This window comes from Eucalyptus grandis, chromosome 3 (assembly GCF_016545825.1).
Source record: "Eucalyptus grandis isolate ANBG69807.140 chromosome 3, ASM1654582v1, whole genome shotgun sequence".
Classification (NCBI taxonomy): Eukaryota; Viridiplantae; Streptophyta; class Magnoliopsida; order Myrtales; family Myrtaceae; genus Eucalyptus; species Eucalyptus grandis.
In genome coordinates this window covers 3299395-3316623 of record NC_052614.1, presented here as the reverse complement: position 1 = coordinate 3316623, position 17229 = coordinate 3299395, and the positions used below count along the sequence as shown (strand labels likewise).

Genomic DNA, 17229 nt, shown 5'->3' with positions numbered 1-17229 from the left:
AATTTTAAAGATAACATTAGCCATGAAAAAACGACACTGAATGCGTTTGATCGAAAATGAATTTCATATTTAATGCAAGAGGGTCATCAACCAGTGTAAGATAATTAGGAATTACTCCTCGCGACTTTCTTTCATCTGTAAAAAATAATAATCACGTCTAAAAGTTACAAGAGTTCGTTCTTAACCATGAAAAATTACTCACTAATGTGTGATAAGAGAAAAAGCCCTAATTTCTTACGCACGTGGCACTGCACGTGCCATCCCCCCCCCTTGGCACCTTCCCGCCATAGCCTTCCCGCCAAAATCCTCTATCTCCCACCATTTTCTCTCTCTTTTTCTCAAATCCCTAGCAGAGAAGCATCGTCATCGTCATCGTCTTCCTTTCTAGAGAGAGAGAGAGAGAGAGAGAGAGAGAGTTATAGAGAGAGAAACCGATCGATCGATCGTGTCCGCTCGGAGCAGGCGAAGATGTCGGGGTGGGACGAAGGGGCGGTGTACTACAGCGACCAGGCGCAGGTCCTCGGCGACGGCACCGCCGCCGACAACTCGGATGCCGCCGCCACCCGCCACTCCGTGCTCCGCAAGTTCAAGGAGTTCATCCGGGGGTTCGAGACCTCGAAGAACACCTTCCCTTACAGGGAGGGCCTCCTCCACAACCCCAAGTTCCTCGCCGTCGACATGGAAGACCTCGACGCGTTCGACGCCGATCTCCCGTCGCTGCTGCGCTCTGCGCCCGCCGATTACTTGCCTCTGGTAGGGTAATTAGTTAAAAAAAAAGAAAAAAGATTCCTTTTTGCTGTTTGGGTTTCGTTTCCGGCATTCAATTAGTTGGTCAAAGCAATATTTTGTAGATGAATTAAGAATGTTTGTTGCGCTGCCTCTATGTTTTTAGTGTGGATGGCAATGTCGGTTTGTCTGGATTGTTTATGTTGATGTTGAGAGATTCAGTGATGTTGAATTGAAGGGACTTTTGGAGTTCATTTCGGGAACTTTTTTTTTTTTTTAAATTGCTAATTGATTGAGTTAATTCATTTGCTTGCTTTTTTATGATAATTTTGATCTTGCCTTCTGTAGTTCGAGACTGCGGCAGCAGAGGTTTTAGTGAGCTTGAAGTCGAAGGTGCCCGGAGATACAGGTGAAATGGAGGAGCGGGAGACTGGGGATGTTCAGATCTTGCTGACATCGAAGGAGGATCCCGTGTCTATGCGGTCTGTCGGGGTTAGTGGGTTCTTTCGTTAGTCATTTTTCTTGGTTGGAGAGTGGTTGCTCAGGTGTTTTAATTTATCGCTCGACACCGTTTTATCAGTTGTGTCTTAATCTCGCTTAAGTGAATTTGAACAGTACAATTTTTGGTGTCTTTTTTCGCATTTTACATGCAGTATCTACAGGGAGAAGAATGTACTTATTTGATTTCTGTAATCAAATCTCTTCTTTCTTTTCAGTTATTCTGATGTTGCTCTTGTTATTGTAGGCTCAATACATATCAAAGCTTGTCAAAATAGCAGGAATCACCATTGCTGCTTCAAGGACGAAGGCAAAAGCTACTTATGTGACTTTGGTGTGCAGGAACTGTAGAAATGTGAAGATGGTCCCCTGCCGTCCTGGTCTTGGTGGTGCCATTGTTCCTAGATCATGTGATCATGTCCCACAGGTTCGTTATCTTTCCTTGTCTTAAATCTCTTTGAACTTTCATGCGGTGTCTTCCAGCTCATTGCAAGTGAATTTCTGCAGCCCGGAGAAGAAAGGTGTCCACTTGATCCATGGCTCGTGGTTCCTGATAGGAGCAAATATGTTGATCAACAGACGCTGAAATTGCAAGAAAACCCTGAGGTAACATTCTTATGCACACGAAGTTTGTGTAGGCAAGAAAACCTGACTTCTGTTTGACTAATGGGCCTTCTTTTTTGCTGATGGAAGGATGTACCAACTGGGGAGCTTCCAAGAAATATTCTTCTCTCTGTGGATCGCCATCTTGTTCAAACAATTGTACCTGGCACAAGATTGAGCATCATGGGGATCTATAGCATCTTTCAAGCTTCGAATTCAGCTGCCTCGTAAGATATGCTGTGCCATTCTGGTTGGTGATATTTGCATTTCTATTACTTCTGGTCCTAAATCTTGGGGGGTGTAACTTTGTGCAGCCACAGAGGAGCTGTTGCTGTGAGACAGCCATACATCCGAGTTGTAGGCATGGAAGAAACAAATGAGGCCAACTCTAGAGGTGCTGCAGCTTTCACCTCTGAAGAGGTAGTTTTTTAGCTTATGAAGTGCTGTGCCTTTTTCCTCCTGCAAATGCACTTTGAATGATAAGTGCGTGCTTTCTCTGTTATATGTACTCCCACAATCTTCACATGGAAACTTGAGGATATTATCACTTTTTGGGTTCCATGACATGTCACTTGAACCTGATATGCTGCTATTGTTAATGAGGGCAAGAAATTTTCTTGTTATTTTGTGCAGACTGTAATAGATGTATCTGTGTGTTATTTTAGGTGGAAGAATTCAAAAAAATTGCCTCACAACCTGATGCATACAAATACATTTGCTCTAAAATTGCCCCATCTATTTTTGGTCATGATGATGTGAAAAAGGCAGTGGCTTGTCTTTTATTTGGAGGATCAAGAAAGGTACGTTATTATCTATTCTGGATTGATATTGATATCTATCAGACTTGACTGTCATTGATCCAATGATGCAATCAAATACCCATGCAACATCAGGTTTTGCCTGACGGTGTAAAACTAAGAGGTGACATCAATGTGTTGCTTCTGGGGGACCCCTCTACAGCCAAATCACAGGTTAGCTCCTTAGCTGTTTGTTTGAGTGGTTCAAATATTAGTTAATGACGTCCTCACCAAATTGAGGAACACGCTAATCAATATTCTCTTTTTTTCGGAAAGCACTCTTATGAGATCCAGTCCCAATGGTGCATTATCACCACAATGTGGCTGCTGACTTGATTTGTCTTTTTTCAGTTTCTTAAGTTCGTTGAGAAGACAGCCCCAATTGCTGTCTATACTTCAGGAAAAGGCTCATCTGCAGCTGGTCTTACAGCCTCAGTCATCCGTGATAGCAGCTCTGTGAGTCCTCATTACTTGATGGGTCATTTTTCCCTTCCTTCACAAAGCAGAAAGTCCTGACTTTTTGCTGAAAATATCTGTTCTATTCAGCGGGAATTTTATCTTGAAGGAGGAGCAATGGTTTTGGCAGATGGTGGTGTGGTCTGTATTGATGAGTTTGACAAAATGAGACCGGAGGATAGGTACTTTACACTGAATTGTGATACATATCTCCTTGTGAGCATTAATTTAGGAGCTTTCTGAACTCTACCTTACTTCTGTTTGAACTCAGAGTTGCTATTCATGAAGCCATGGAGCAGCAAACCATATCTATAGCCAAAGCAGGAATCACAACAGTCCTCAACTCAAGAACATCTGTTCTTGCTGCTGCTAACCCGCCATCAGGACGTTATGATGACCTGAAGGTCTGTTTGCATAATTTTTATCCCCTTTAGTTGGTGTCAGTTATTGCTTATTATTGATTAAATGCCTTTCATGTTCCAGACTGCACAGGACAATATTGACTTGCAGACAACTATACTGTCTAGATTTGATCTGATTTTTATCGTTAAAGATGTCAGGATGTACAGTCAAGATAAGGTAACCTACCCTCAATGCTCATATATTTTTCCCAATTCTACAGGGTCAGCTAAGCTTGAAGAAAGAGGCAATTTGAAGTTTTCTTATAGTGATTTTCTGTTCAACTTGATTGTGGAAACAGAAGCATTCAAGAATATCATTTCTGAGGAAACAGATATTAATATGCATTGGAGCATAATATATTCATATGAATTTTATAGCACGCAATTAATTGTAACTCAATTGAGAATACCCTTTTTCAGATTATAGCAAGCCATATCATAAAAGTCCATGCTTCTGCGAATGCAGCCTCTGCTGATAGTAAAACTTCAAAAGAAGAAAACTGGCTGAAGAGGTAATAGTCTTATGAATGGCATGTTAATATCATGAATTTCCTATTGGTTAACTATGTGTGGGTGTTGAGCTGTTTGGCTTACCCTCTGTACAGGTATATACAATATTGTCGAGCTGAATGCCATCCTCGTCTATCAGAATCAGCATCTGCGTTGCTGCAGAATAGTTATATTACGATCAGACAGGTATCTATCGTCACTTGTCACCCCCTGTATATGCACTTGTTCTCAAGTATAGTTCCAGTTGATCAGATGATACAATGACTTGCTTCAAGAGAATACACTTGAGAGATGATTGTTTTTAATCTAGGAGAGGTGGTAATGTCCTCCAAAGTTGGTCATTGTGTGTTTGTATTTGGAGAAATTCAAGATAAACTTTTGAACCTCTCCTTGGTCATCATGCTAAGGCCAATAATTGTCCAATCTTAACATGATTTGTTTGTGGCCGAGTAGATAGAGGTGTACAAGAATTTGAATGCTTTACTCTTTTATGTTGAATCACATCCCATTGGTTAGAGCTTGTGAAATATGCAAGTCGATGTCTTTCTGGATAGGGAATTTCCATCTAACTGATCCACTACTTTGGTCTGATTATTAAGTGCACTTTGAGTGCTGCTGGAATTTGATGGTTTTAACCCAGATTTGAGGTCCTTAGGTGACTGTTGATTCAATTGGTATATTGAAGCCGTTGATTGATTTGACATCTCACGCATGTGCTTTTTGTAGGACATGAGGCAGCAGGCTAATGATACTGGTGAGGCAGCTGCTATACCTATTACAGTTAGGCAGCTGGAAGCTATTGTCAGGCTAAGCGAGGCTTTAGCAAGAATGAAATTGTAAGGTTTAACACGAGACATACAGATGAACTTTTACATGTGAAACTATTTCATGTCCAATATGCTGCATATGGTTTTAGTGGCAAACAAGCAATTTGTATGTTTTTTCTTTTCCTGTGCAATTTACAAAGTGTTCTGGGCACTATATGTATATTTTGCCAAATTGAGGAAGCATGGAATAGTCAAGCTAGTAGAGCCTGTCTTTAGCTCCATATGCTGGTGAGCGAAGAAATGAAGTTTTCTCATTCCAACTTATGTGTTGCAAGATTGTTTGTTCTCTACCTTTTGTTTATTGACTTGCCAAGTTTGTTTTGTGCTTGGGCATGACATTAGAAGGTGTGGTCTCCATTCTATTTGTTCACATTCTGTGCCTTTGTGTTTTTAATCTTATTTATTCTACCATCACAACTATGATAAGAGATGAAAATATCATTTGATGAGTCATGCCTTTCTTCATATTGGTAGAAAAATAGTTCTTTTAGGATTGCTCGAGTGATATTTAATTGAAGATAGTTTTCCTCATGGCACAGGATTTTATTGAATTGCATAGCATCAGTCCTTGGGTTCTTGAATAAATTGGATGACACATGCCTGTTCTTGATTCTGATGGAATTTACCTTATTTATTTTGTGTGATAACGAAAGTGCTGTCTCCTTAAGTGCTGTTTGATCTTTCTTTTAGATCCCATGTTGCCACTGAGGAGAATGTGCAAGAAGCAATCAGGCTTTTTACTGTTTCCACAATGGATGCGGCACGTTCTGGGATAAATCAACAAATAAATCTTACACCTGAAATGGCAAACGAGATCAAGGTTTGTCAATAATCCCTCATGTCTATCGATCTGATCCTACACTTGCATGGTATTTACATCTTTCATTAAGTTGACTCTTTGCATGAGGTGTCTCTAATCATCATAATTTCTGTCAACAGCAAGCCGAAACTCAAATAAAGAGAAGAATAGGAATCGGAAACCACATATCAGAGAGAAAGTTGATCGATGAGCTGACTAGAATGGGGATGAACGATTCTATAGTAAGTGTTTCATTGTCGTGTATTTGCATATATTATCTCTACCTCGATCTTATTAATATTTGTCGTTACTATGATTGACAAAATCCAATTTGACAGTGGCTGTCTTTATAGGGGAGTTATGCTGTGTGCATATTGTACAAGCGGAGGATTTTATCCTTTGGGATGATTTTTTTCAGAAAGTGTGGTGGTTTCTACTCAAAATAATTTGCCCTAGAAGGCATGCTGCTGATTAGCATCCTGGTATTTGACTGATCACTTTTATTGCTGTCAGGTGAGAAGAGCTCTCATAATCATGCACCAAAGAGATGAAGTCGAATATAAGAGAGAAAGGCGCCTCATCTTCCGGAAAGCCTGATATGTTGAAGAGTACATGCCATCGGCGAGTAGCTTAATGGAAACTTACGACGGCAACGTGGTGGGGTATAATTAGCCAACACTGCAGGCAGCAAACATAGCAAATGCTGCATCTGGTGCGATTAATGGCATGGGTGGTCGTTAAATATTAATGTCCTGAATTGTCGAGCATGTATGCTTACTCACTATTAGATGTTATTTCAATTGGAGCTTGAGAATTAGATTTTGTAGGAGTCAAAATGTGTAAATTGTTTTATATTTCAAGTCAAATGTCGGGTGAGAACAGAGCTTCACATGGAGTATCTTCGGTGAATGCTTTCAATTTTAGCCCTTCAATACATTATTGTGGTGCAGTTGGCAGGGAAGTCACTAAGCATTACTGATTTACCGCGAGTTTAGTGAGCTCGAGCTCTGCAATCTCCTCATAATTGGACGGCTCAGATTATCATTTGAATCTAAAGCAGCTTATAGGCTTTCCTTCACAGCAATCTGAAGATTGAAGAATTAATAAATTACAATGTTTAAGAGGTTACTAAGAACTATAAGGTTTGATGTACTTAAGAAAATTACAGTATCGTGGGGTAATTACCAAGTGATTCCATCATAATCTTATGAAGAAGTTATTATCAATGATGAAAAATTACTAACCCCAATCAATGATCGAGTTACGACTAATCGGGAAAAAAAAAGTTACAGAAGAATTATTAGCGATGGCATCCTTAAGTTATGAAATGATACTATACTTTGTAAATTATTACTAAAGATCAGTACAGCTTGATTACAATGAATTTAGCCGATTTACCATAACTTCAGGTCAATTACTAATTTGAGGTTTTATCGATTACGATTGTTTGAGTTAATTTAATATACTCTTAGCAAATCACTAAGTGTAACATTACGCACTCTAGCTAAACTAATTAATCTTAGAAAAAAAAGGAAAGTATAACCTAAAGGTTCAATCAAAACTAAAGACTTATGTGATTAATATGTTGTAATATCCTTAGTAAGTATCTCCTTTTGAGGTAGTAAATTGCTTCTCGCAATTTTAAATTTTCTACAATAATGTAAGGTAGTAAAGATATCTTCAAAGCAATAACATCAGTCAAGAGAAATAATTTATACACGTACTGGAATAATTACCTTTGAAAGTAGTATTTTCTTTTCTTCTTTTTAGTCTTCAAAAAAGTAATCTACCTTGAAAGTAGTAAGACCTCTTTAGGTGCTCATTCGGGGGTACTAATTAATTTCTTAATTAATAAACTGAGCGAACGCTAATTCTCAAAAATTGTGATTATACTTCTTTTCAGCGAATTGCTAACCAAATCTAATCTTAGTAGCATACGTTATTGCATTATAAATTCGAAAATGGTGTCCTTAATTTATATCACGTATATGTAAAATAAGTCTTATGGCTGTAAATTATCTTTATATTCGTAAGCATTTGTAAATAAAAAAAAAACTATGTTGTATTTTTTTTTTTTTTGGTCCGAAAATATTTTGCAGATTATAAGGTACATTTTGTGTCCCCTCATCATCAATTTGTCCTTGTTGCGTCGCTCGTTTACTATGAAACTGCTCCTTCTTCCTCCTAGACCGGCTGTCCCTCCCCCCTGCTATGCTCCACGCCGCCGAACCAGAAGGAGAGCCTCCCCTTCCATGGCGTCTCTCTCTACCCATCACTACCCTCTCGCCGAACGTCCTCTGAGGTGCTGCTTCTCATTCCCACTTCCCACTACTCAAAGCCATGAAATTGAATGGTGGGTCGCTCGTTTCTATGGGAAAAAAGTGATTTTTATTCTTCGTCTTTTGTGTTCAATGCAGATACGCCGTGCTCGGTGCTGGCTTTGCTGGACTCTCCGTCGCCTGGCATCTTTTGCGGGTACCCTATTGCTCTCTGTTCATTATGCTCTTGCAGATATCATGCACAAAGTAGAGAATTGAAAAGACTAAAGAATAGGGACTTGTCGGTTATCTTAGTCTGGTTCCGCTGAGGTGATTAAACACTGAGCTCCTGCGATGGAGCAGGAATGCTGCTGTGCATGCTGCGGAAGGTTTCTTTTGGTATGCTTCAAAATGCAGCTGATTTTGTTAGATATGGCATGGATGCCCCGAGAGCTTGTTAATGGCTAGTTTGAGAATCTAGGCTGAAGTTGGACTGGGAGGAGGCTGTGCTTAGTCTGACCAAATTGATGTTTGTGAGTATGAATCCATGAGGGGTGACTCCTGGTGGATGATGTCTTTTGCGCTGATATGGGGAAGCATGGAAAACTAGTTCTTTGTGTAGAACTATCGATTGATAGCAAGATGTTAACTCCTCAGGGACTTGATATTTTAGCTGAACTACGTTTCTCCTTTACTTTCCCCTCACTGGCGTGTCTTTGTTATCTGCTTGATTCTACTTTTTCATTGGGAGTGACAGTCTATGGCTCCTAGCATTCGAAGTGCATTGCCACTTTGTAATTTTAATATAGGCTTTTTTTTGAAGATTCAGATTTTACAATCCTCATTTGTGCCCGGCAGTTTTTACATATATTGTTTGGCTCTGTTATTTTGTACGGCTTATTTGTTTTAACATATGCTTGGTGGTACTTTTGATGTTGATCAGACCTAGAATTGCTCTTTATAATTTGTTCATGGTTTGGAATTTACTTTTGCAGCACAGCCCGGAAAAGTTGCATCTAAGAATTGACATATATGACGAAAGTGGCATTGGTGGTGGTGCATCTGGAATTGCTGGAGGACTTCTTCACCCGTATTCACCCAAAGGTCCTCATCACCTCCCCTACCACCAGTCTGACTGATGGCTTTTGTTATTGGAGCCTCTCATTGGGGCTCTAAATTTGATTGGGCAGATAAACTGATTTTCTATGATTTGCAGTAAAACTTCTTTGGCGGGGTGCAGAATGTTGGAAAGAGTGTCTCAAGCTTCTAAATATTGCTGAAAGAGTGGTGGATAAGAGGAATTCAAATTCTCAAAACGTGGAGCTTGAGTGGAATTTAGGTGAAAGTATTATTAGGAGAAGGTACCCTATTTTATAATCATACTTCTGTTCTTTCTTTTGCTGGCATTGGACTGTCTTTCACCATTAGGACTTGTCCATAATTGAGGTTGACTCTTGGTTTCAATGTCGAAATGCTTTATAGGCATTGGCTATGCTGTGTATTAGAGGACTTTGTCTTTATATATTCTTCTGCTATCATACATTGAACTGTCAATCTCACCTGTTTCTTGTGCCTAAGTATACCTTTTAACCTTTCCACATTTCCTTCTGCTATAACTTTCTAGTAACTCCCTTTTACTCCATTTTCTTCTTGTGGTCTAGGACCTTCTGTATTAGGCTTTTTCAATTTCTTTGTATTGGGTTTTAATGCTGGTTAATGTTTCATATGGCGTTTACTGCAGGGGCATCTTAAGACCAGCAATGGATGCAAAACACCTGGATATATTGACAAATGTAATTTTTTGATCACCATGCTAGAATTTTTTGTTAGTGGATTATATTGTGATCTAGGTGCTTCGTTCATGTTCAGAATGCACAAAATTGCCTTCCCTTTTGTAAAATAGAGTCAATTGACAAGGATGCTGCAGAAGCTCTGGTGCCTAACATAAAAGTACCTTTTAACTCTGTCTTCCATATGCCTGAGGCAGTGAATATCCATCCTTTGTGCTATCTTCAGGTTGGTATTGACCATCGAGAATTAATCTTTCCTTCTATTGTTTCTTCCCTAATTGTCATTTACATTGAATTAAGTTTACTAGGCACTTTTCTTGGCTTGTCAAGATTTAATAGAAGAGATGTCAACCTCAAGCTTTGGAGGAAAAGAGCTTTACATGCACAAGAAATCAATTGACAGACTTTCTGATTTTGAAGGTATTCCAGGTTACCTTGTCAATAGGTTAGATATTCAATTTTGATAATCAAATAGAAAAGTTGGTTATGCTAGAAAATCACCTAGCAAATATGTATTGCTGACTTTTTTTTTTTTTTTTAAAATTGAATTTGTGACAATTCAGGAGAATATGATGCTGTAATAGTTTGTCTAGGGGCCAAAGCAGACCTCCTCCCCGAGCTCTCTGGAAGACTTCCCCTTAGGACGTGCAGAGGAGTCATCGCTCATTTGCAGCTACCTGATGATGTTGGGTAAGGGCCATATCCCTTTTGTCTTGTATCAATGTGATGCAGAAAGCTTTATGGCTGGCTTTATTGTCCCCACCATTATCAAAAAGATATGGATCACTGGGGAAGATGAGGATTTTCACTTAGCATGCTATTTTGGTTGTCATTTTCGCTGGCTGTCTATCTACATCAAAGTATTTATGCTCGCTTGTCTTTTTGGTGACTCTTTTCCTTTACTGAAAAATAAAAAGTCACCTAATCGTGATGCTTTTCTCCAGAGAAACTTATCCAGATCACAGCCCCTCAATCCTGTCCGATGCATGGCTTGCTGTTCAGGGACCCCGAGATATACTTGTAGGCTCCACATGGGAGTGGAAGTCAAGAAACTATTCGTCAGGTGTATCAGCAGAGGAAGCTTCGACAGCACTTAAACAACTTTTACCAAAGGCTTCTGCCATTTACCCGAAAATCAAGGACTGGTCTTTTGTTGGAGCTAAGGCAGGCATAAGGGCAATGCCGCCACTCACTTCCTTTGGCTCACTTCCAGTTCTCGGTAGAATAGATGATTTGGTGGTTGGGAATCATTCTTGTAAATATTGGTTTTTTGGAGGGCTTGGTGCCAGAGGTCTGTTGTACCATGGTTTGCTGGGTAAACTCATGGCACAAGCTGTTCTTTTCAATGATGAAACTTTGCTACCTGTAGAACTGACTTCTTGGAAGAGATAAAATCATTGCTTTAGGGATAACTAACGTCTTCCCATATTTTCATTCTGAATGTGTCTGAACATGCTGCAACAATTAGGCTGACTCTTTAAGATCTAGTTCAGTTGTATCTGCTCTACCATTTTGTCCACAAAGCAGCTACTGAATTTATGTAGAAACGGTTCAACCGAAAAAAGATTAAGAAATTTATGAAGGTCACGAGAGATGTAGTGTAGATCACATGGTACTAGCGATGCTTCTGAACCTTTGGGAACATAAGGAGTTGCCAAGCGCATTACTAAATCCGGCTATTAACACGCGTGCGTTCTAACATGCTTTCATCAATTTGAGAGCGGGTAAAAGATCCGAGTTTTAGTGTAGATTGCAACATGTTGGTTTAACCATAAGTCACAAAGTGGACTTACTGATATATTATATAATCATTTGTTCTGTTGTGAGACCAACCCAGTAACTTCATGGGAATCTCTTTTCCACTCCGTCCTGAAGTGGATTCAAAGATACGCTCCTCTCTAAAGAAAAGAATTTTGAAGCAGGTCTCTTGACTGCACGAAGATTGAATTCAACATTCCACTAGGCCTCTCCAAGGCATAGAACTTACATGCAGTACGTTGGCAAAACCAAAAGCTTCCCTACATACCATTCTGAGGATGGCCATTGAAAATACATTTCTCATTGACTTACGCAGAGTCAAGCTGGCAAGGCTCGGAACACATTTGAGCAAAACCAGACTCCCAGAGGGAGTGAGACAGACAAACAGAGCCTTCTAGTGCCAAAAAATTGTCAACAGCCAAATCACGAAAACTGTGACATTTTACAAGTAATGCACCAGATCTTAACTGGACAAACTGACGAGGATTGTAGTAATTTGCCACCTACGGAGATGTCCAGGTATAAACCTGACCACCACCAGTAGCTCCCGCAAGCACCCCAACCTCAAGCAGATGTGCATCAAACCTGCATGGGATTGCAGACATGTATGGACTCTGCAAACTCATGACAGTTTTTCTTTGCGTCGTAGAGACAACATCAACAGCTCTCTTCGTATTGCCAATGAAGATATATGAATCATCCCAGCCCCAAATTGCTCTGCTCCCAGAAAGAAAATGAGATGTCAAGTCATCTAATGCTCATATGTACCAGTAAAGTTTTCCTTGTACAATTAAAGCAGTAGGCGCAGATGAACCCAAGACTATCAGGGTACTTAAATTAACTCAAACATACAACAGCTGTAGCTCTAGTGTTGAATGGTGGAAATAAAAAAATGTTAACTACACAGAACATGGAGAAGCTGGACATAAATAGATACAAATACTTGAAAAAACTAATAAAAACCTAGGCCCTGGAAGGTACCATTAATATCTATGCATATTTATAAGCTATGAAGTCTACTCATCCAGTGAAAATATTCTGAACAGGAAAAGATCACAGCCCTTATCATGTAAATGGATTCTGATAAGGTAGCAGTAGCATTTATTCACTGAGTGATTGTTAAAACACCGTTAAAATTCAGACATTGTTCTTAATAACAAACCTGACACTTCACCAACAAGAAGCTCCTCTATATCAACATGCCATTTTATTTGCTCATAAATTTCTAACCTAAAGCTCAGATTTCATGACAGAACCCGGCTGGTAATCATTCTGGTGCCACTAAACAAACATAACGATCCTGACTTGCCAATGATCGAGTTTCAAGGCACTTTCAGATGCTCATGAAAGATATCATTAACATGTGATGCTCGAGTGCACAAGTCTCCAGATTACCCAATTGCAGTGATGATAACAAAACATTAACTTTGGTCAAGATATAATAGCATCCGAAACTTTCTGTAAGCATTTTAACTTGAGTATATCCTAAACAATTCATACCTGAAAGAGGAGATCCATCTACTCGTCTGGTTATTGTGGGAGATGTGAGAAGTCTTCTCAAAATTGTCCCCACTTGCTATACATATTGTGTTGTCAAAACTGCATGAACAAGCCAACTATCTTATAAAAAATAACCAAGATAACCTTAAAACACCAAAGGATTCTGAAAAGGACTCGGTAGTCCACTCAAAGTACAATATATAAGACACAATCAAACTTTTAACAACCACGCATAAGTCCACATTATTATTCCATCCTATGAAGATATTGCAACTGACCTTGTCGTTGCAAGGCAGCTACCAGAAGGAGAAAAATAAGCAGAATGCACAGCCCTTTCATGTTCAATAACCTTTAGACTCTTTGAACCCATTCTCCTCAAATCCCAAATACGAGCAGTGCCTTCTGAAGAGCTTGTTGCAAAGACAAAGCAATCTTGCGATTTAAAGTCGATGGTGTTGATTCTATCTTCATGCAGAGCCCAAAAAGCAGTGGATTTTCCAACCCGCAGATCCCAGATATTTAATCCACCACGACCCTCACCAAAATACAAGCAGCTTCCATCATTGGGTCGTTGAGAGAGAGAAAAGATAGCATCATCACTTGCATGTACCAAATCAAATATCTCTTTCTCGACATCCATCATGCGGACAAATCCATTATAGCAGCAGGTTAAAATCTGAACAAAAGATCAACCATCATAAATTCTTTTAAGAGCATATGTGCCACACAACTCAACATACATGAATTACATAGATTGGAAACCAAGCTAGAACGTACTTATCAAGATCATTACCATGCACAGTGGTTATAAGAACTTGGTATGGTTGCCTTTCTTGCAGAACTCATGGTTCACACAAGTATCATATATGCTTCGACATGTGTATAGCATATATAATTTTCATCAAGTTAGAAAAGTTGAATCAAACAACAGCAGATAAAGTTCCTATACAGCCTATCAGTACTTTGACAAATCTGATAATCTTTCAAATTTGAATTCAGTTTCATTTCTTTTCTCAGGTTAGTGAGGAAATAAAGTTTCCAGATGTTGAGAATATATAAGAGAAACGCATAAGAGGCACTAAACAGGTCATCATGCTGACAGTTCAAAAATACAATCGGCAATAATTCAATAATCAAACATTGAATCCGACTGGCTGACAGGAAACTGATCGTAATAGAATTCATGGTCAGCAAGAAGCACGTAAACACGAATTCCTGCATTCGTTCCAATCACGTATCCACATTCCTGCACCTCAGAAAGGTGCTTTTCAATTAACATTAGGCTAGTCAAGGCAATTATCGGTAATTCAACATAATACCTAGAAGAAATGGATAAACCGATACTGACAATTGGTGAACCAAAGCAGCAGAAGTACCTTTCCAATGTTATGTGGTTGGATTGAAATCCCTCCAATTGGACCGGAATGTGGGCGGTACAAGTATATTCCATCTCCCTCCTCTTCCTTGGGATTCATATTCCAAAACCCAACATTTCCATACTTGTTTCCGACAGCCACCATTCTCATTTCGGTGGTAGGGAAGAATTTCACCACCATTGCCCTTCCAGGAACGACTCTAGCTACATTCTCCTCTTCCAGTGTCAAAGAACTAACGAACTTCAAGGAATCATCGACACCTTCTCTCTTCATTCCATAACCCGAAGAGTCCTCCATTTTCACTGTACTAACGACCTCCGATGAATCCTCGGTCTTGATGTCTCCACAACCCATCGAGCGTTCGTTCACACCCGCGACCGAATCTCTCAAAATCTCGTCTTCACACCCCTCAACTCCACCACTTTCCTCTCCCGCCGAACCCGCCATCTCGGGTTTCTTCGAGACCTGCCGCACGGCCCGAACGAACGCGTCCCCGGACCGCGAACCGTCGTACGCGTCGCCCATCGAGAAAGGCCCCAACTTCCGGGGCGAGAACTCGGGCTTCGACTCTAGGGCTCCAGGGGGGCGGCGGCTTCGTCGAAGTCGCCCTCGAGGCCGGCGGAGTCCGGCGGCATCCCTCTGGTGCGGAGGGAGCGCCGGATGACGAGCGGCGCCTCGTCCTTAGGCTTTCTGTACGTCTTGGCCGCGGAGGTCCTGGCCTTGCTCTCGATCCTGGCACCAACAGAAACACCCACACATCACGCACGAACAGAGCAGACCAGCAACAGGGTACCCGAGAAATCGCTCAAAAAACGATGAGAGAGAAAGAGAGAGAGTACTTTTGGCGCTTGGAGGAAGAGGAGAGATGGGAGGCGATGGAGTGGAGCTTGGAGTGGGCGGCCATCATCTGGTCGTTCCGCCTGATGTTCTCGAGCCTCTTGCGCTCGTACTCGGTCAGCTCCTGGGTCGCCATTGCAGAGGTAAACTCGCCCCTTCCCTTCCTTCTCCTCCCACGACACGCAGAGTTGCAGAGAGACAGAGAAGAGAGAGAAGAGAGAGAGAGAGAAGCGCGCCACGACAAGTCCAAAACTTCCCTCCATTTTACTCTCTCTCTCTCTGCAGCTTTTTAAGAGTGGCGGTTTTTCTTGGGCGGCCCTATGCAATTCCCTCCATTTCCCCCCAAAAAAAGAAATTAAAAAAAAAAAATCTCTCTCTCTATCTCTCTGATTTCTTTTTCATTTTTCAATTCTTGGAATCTGATTTCTTTTTCATTTTTCATTATCTTTGCAAAAGCAGACATCTTGGTAAAAATCTGATGGGAATGTTTTCATTTCATTTTCCCCATTATCTTTGCAAAAGTAGACATCGAGATTAAATAGAAAAAATTCACGAATAATTTTTTCTAGAAAGACGCGAGTAAAATCGGATCTAAAATATACAGATGGTTATTTTTTTGTTTCTTTTATTTTTTAATCGATATTTTAACCCGTCTAATGGGTAGATTGAGTCTAGTTTGGGTCAAATCGAAAATGGTCGAAAAAAAAACAAATTTTTATTATTAATTCTTCATTTAACTCATTTTGATCCATATTTATGTAGTGTACATTTAATGACTTAATCTCGACTCATCTCACTCGTATTGTTAAAATCCATTAATATTCTAGGAAAATCCATACTCACTTTAGGCTCTATGCTAATTGAATAAAAACATCAAATCAAAATAAAAAAGTAACTTAAATAATTAAAAGAGAGTAAATAAAATAAAAAATGTAAAAACCTATAAATTGAAATATTTATAAAAAACTTGACCAAGAAAATATATTTATAAAAATATTAGGGTGGATAAACCCATTTTACAACTTGGATTTAATGAGCCCAATTTTATGTGGGTAGCTCTTTTATTTTTAAATGGGTTACAAATGAGTTAAGAAAAAATAAATCTCAAGAAAATAGATTATTAGCAACCCATCATTTAACCCATTTTGCAAAACCAACACCCACTCAAGATGCGGTCTAATTCTACGAACATTTTGGAGGTCTTCAAGGATCAAACTGATGATCATAAGAACCTATGAAAAGTTACTGTATGCAAGTGCATGAGATTAGGGGCAAACGCAAAGAAAAGGACTTTGAATTCAAACACAATACAATATGGAATTAGAATAATAAATGATATACAATGCAACTAGAAAGTACAGTAGAAGAAATGGATCTCAAAAGTGCACATTAGGTGCGTTACTCCAAAGTGTTTTAAAGTTCGGCATCTCTCAGCAGTAGCTGAATCGACTAACGCACAAATAAACAAAGAGCAAAACCAAGTCTCATGTCTACAACAATGACTCTCTCTGTCAATAACAATCTCAGTGAAAGACCATGAAAACGTGAGAGCCTACTAAGCCGCAAAAACCGATTGCATCCTACTTAACTAACAACACCACAAAGCCAAAGGAAAACTCCAACAAAGGACGACACGGACATCAAAAAACATATCGAACAAAAATTGTCAAGCGAAGCAAGAGAAAACGGCAGAATCAAAGCACTCAAAGCCCTTGTGTCCATTCAGTGATTCAAATGAGCAAAAACGAAGCAGGCGTCAACAAGGCTAATGCCACGAGCAACCCGCGAAGGTTAAGGGGTACGGCATGGACTCACGCATCGAGGAGCGCTGTTGAGGCAAAAATCGACATTCGGGAGCTGGATTTTCACGAGGTGATGCTGAAGCTCGTCGACCTTCGGGGAGTGGCGAAGGCGGCTCAAAAGCAAGTCGCGAAGGCCAGCGGCGGAGGCATTTCAGGGCGAGCGGCGGGGGCAAGCAATGGAGATGGGTGATGAATGGTTGAAAAATATGAGCCACATATAACTCATTAGTGCAAAATATGAGCCAGAAAGGGGGTTATGGACCCATTTTGCCACCCCTACTCTTTGATGAT

The 17229-nt window shown here is 40.1% G+C and overlaps 3 protein-coding genes across 3 annotated transcripts; 2 read left to right on the top strand and 1 right to left on the bottom strand.

The window, feature by feature from the left end:
- The first annotated feature begins 390 nt into the window (after positions 1-390).
- On the top strand, positions 391-6578 carry LOC104436127 (DNA replication licensing factor MCM5). The gene is made up of 18 exons (XM_010048853.3): positions 391-753; positions 1075-1218; positions 1472-1651; positions 1732-1830; positions 1918-2054; positions 2142-2247; positions 2493-2627; positions 2721-2798; positions 2976-3080; positions 3171-3262; positions 3352-3484; positions 3564-3659; positions 3902-3993; positions 4087-4177; positions 4718-4827; positions 5509-5638; positions 5758-5859; positions 6131-6578. The coding sequence occupies exons 1-18, from the start codon at positions 469-471 to the stop codon at positions 6212-6214; spliced, it is 2199 nt and encodes a 732-aa protein (XP_010047155.2). The 5' UTR covers positions 391-468; the 3' UTR covers positions 6215-6578.
- Positions 6579-7770: 1192 nt separating this feature from the next.
- LOC104436126 (putative thiamine biosynthesis oxidoreductase ThiO) lies at positions 7771-11092 on the top strand. Its single transcript, XM_010048851.2, has 9 exons — positions 7771-7919; positions 8035-8092; positions 8871-8979; positions 9092-9236; positions 9617-9668; positions 9745-9891; positions 9974-10085; positions 10229-10355; positions 10610-11092. Exons 1-9 carry the CDS (start codon positions 7780-7782, stop codon positions 11055-11057), a joined length of 1338 nt encoding a protein of 445 aa, XP_010047153.2. The 5' UTR covers positions 7771-7779; the 3' UTR covers positions 11058-11092.
- A 500-nt stretch (positions 11093-11592) lies between these two features.
- LOC104436125 (WD repeat-containing protein 76) lies at positions 11593-15504 on the bottom strand. The gene is made up of 5 exons (XM_010048850.3): positions 15139-15504; positions 14300-15031; positions 13202-13599; positions 12924-13022; positions 11593-12140 (listed from the first exon to the last, which is right to left on the bottom strand). Exons 2-5 carry the CDS (start codon positions 14822-14824, stop codon positions 11927-11929), a joined length of 1236 nt encoding a protein of 411 aa, XP_010047152.2. The 5' UTR covers positions 14825-15031; positions 15139-15504; the 3' UTR covers positions 11593-11926.
- Positions 15505-17229: the final 1725 nt, after the last annotated feature.

Coding starts and splice junctions, on each gene's coding strand:
- LOC104436126 (XM_010048851.2), top strand. CDS start 7,780: ATGAAACTGCTCCTTCTTCCTCCTAGACCGGCTGTCCCTCCCCCCTGC. Junction 9,669..9,744: donor ACCTGGATATATTGACAAAT/GTAATTTTTTGA, acceptor GTTCATGTTCAG/AATGCACAAAATTGCCTTCC. Junction 9,892..9,973: donor ATCCTTTGTGCTATCTTCAG/GTTGGTATTGAC, acceptor TAAGTTTACTAG/GCACTTTTCTTGGCTTGTCA.
- LOC104436127 (XM_010048853.3), top strand. CDS start 469: ATGTCGGGGTGGGACGAAGGGGCGGTGTACTACAGCGACCAGGCGCAG. Junction 1,219..1,471: donor TGTCTATGCGGTCTGTCGGG/GTTAGTGGGTTC, acceptor TTGTTATTGTAG/GCTCAATACATATCAAAGCT. Junction 4,828..5,508: donor GCTTTAGCAAGAATGAAATT/GTAAGGTTTAAC, acceptor TCTTTCTTTTAG/ATCCCATGTTGCCACTGAGG.
- LOC104436125 (XM_010048850.3), bottom strand. CDS start 14,824: ATGGGCGACGCGTACGACGGTTCGCGGTCCGGGGACGCGTTCGTTCGG. Junction 13,023..13,201: donor AGCTGCCTTGCAACGACAAG/GTCAGTTGCAAT, acceptor TTGTTCATGCAG/TTTTGACAACACAATATGTA. Junction 12,141..12,923: donor AGATGGATCTCCTCTTTCAG/GTATGAATTGTT, acceptor TTCTGGGAGCAG/AGCAATTTGGGGCTGGGATG.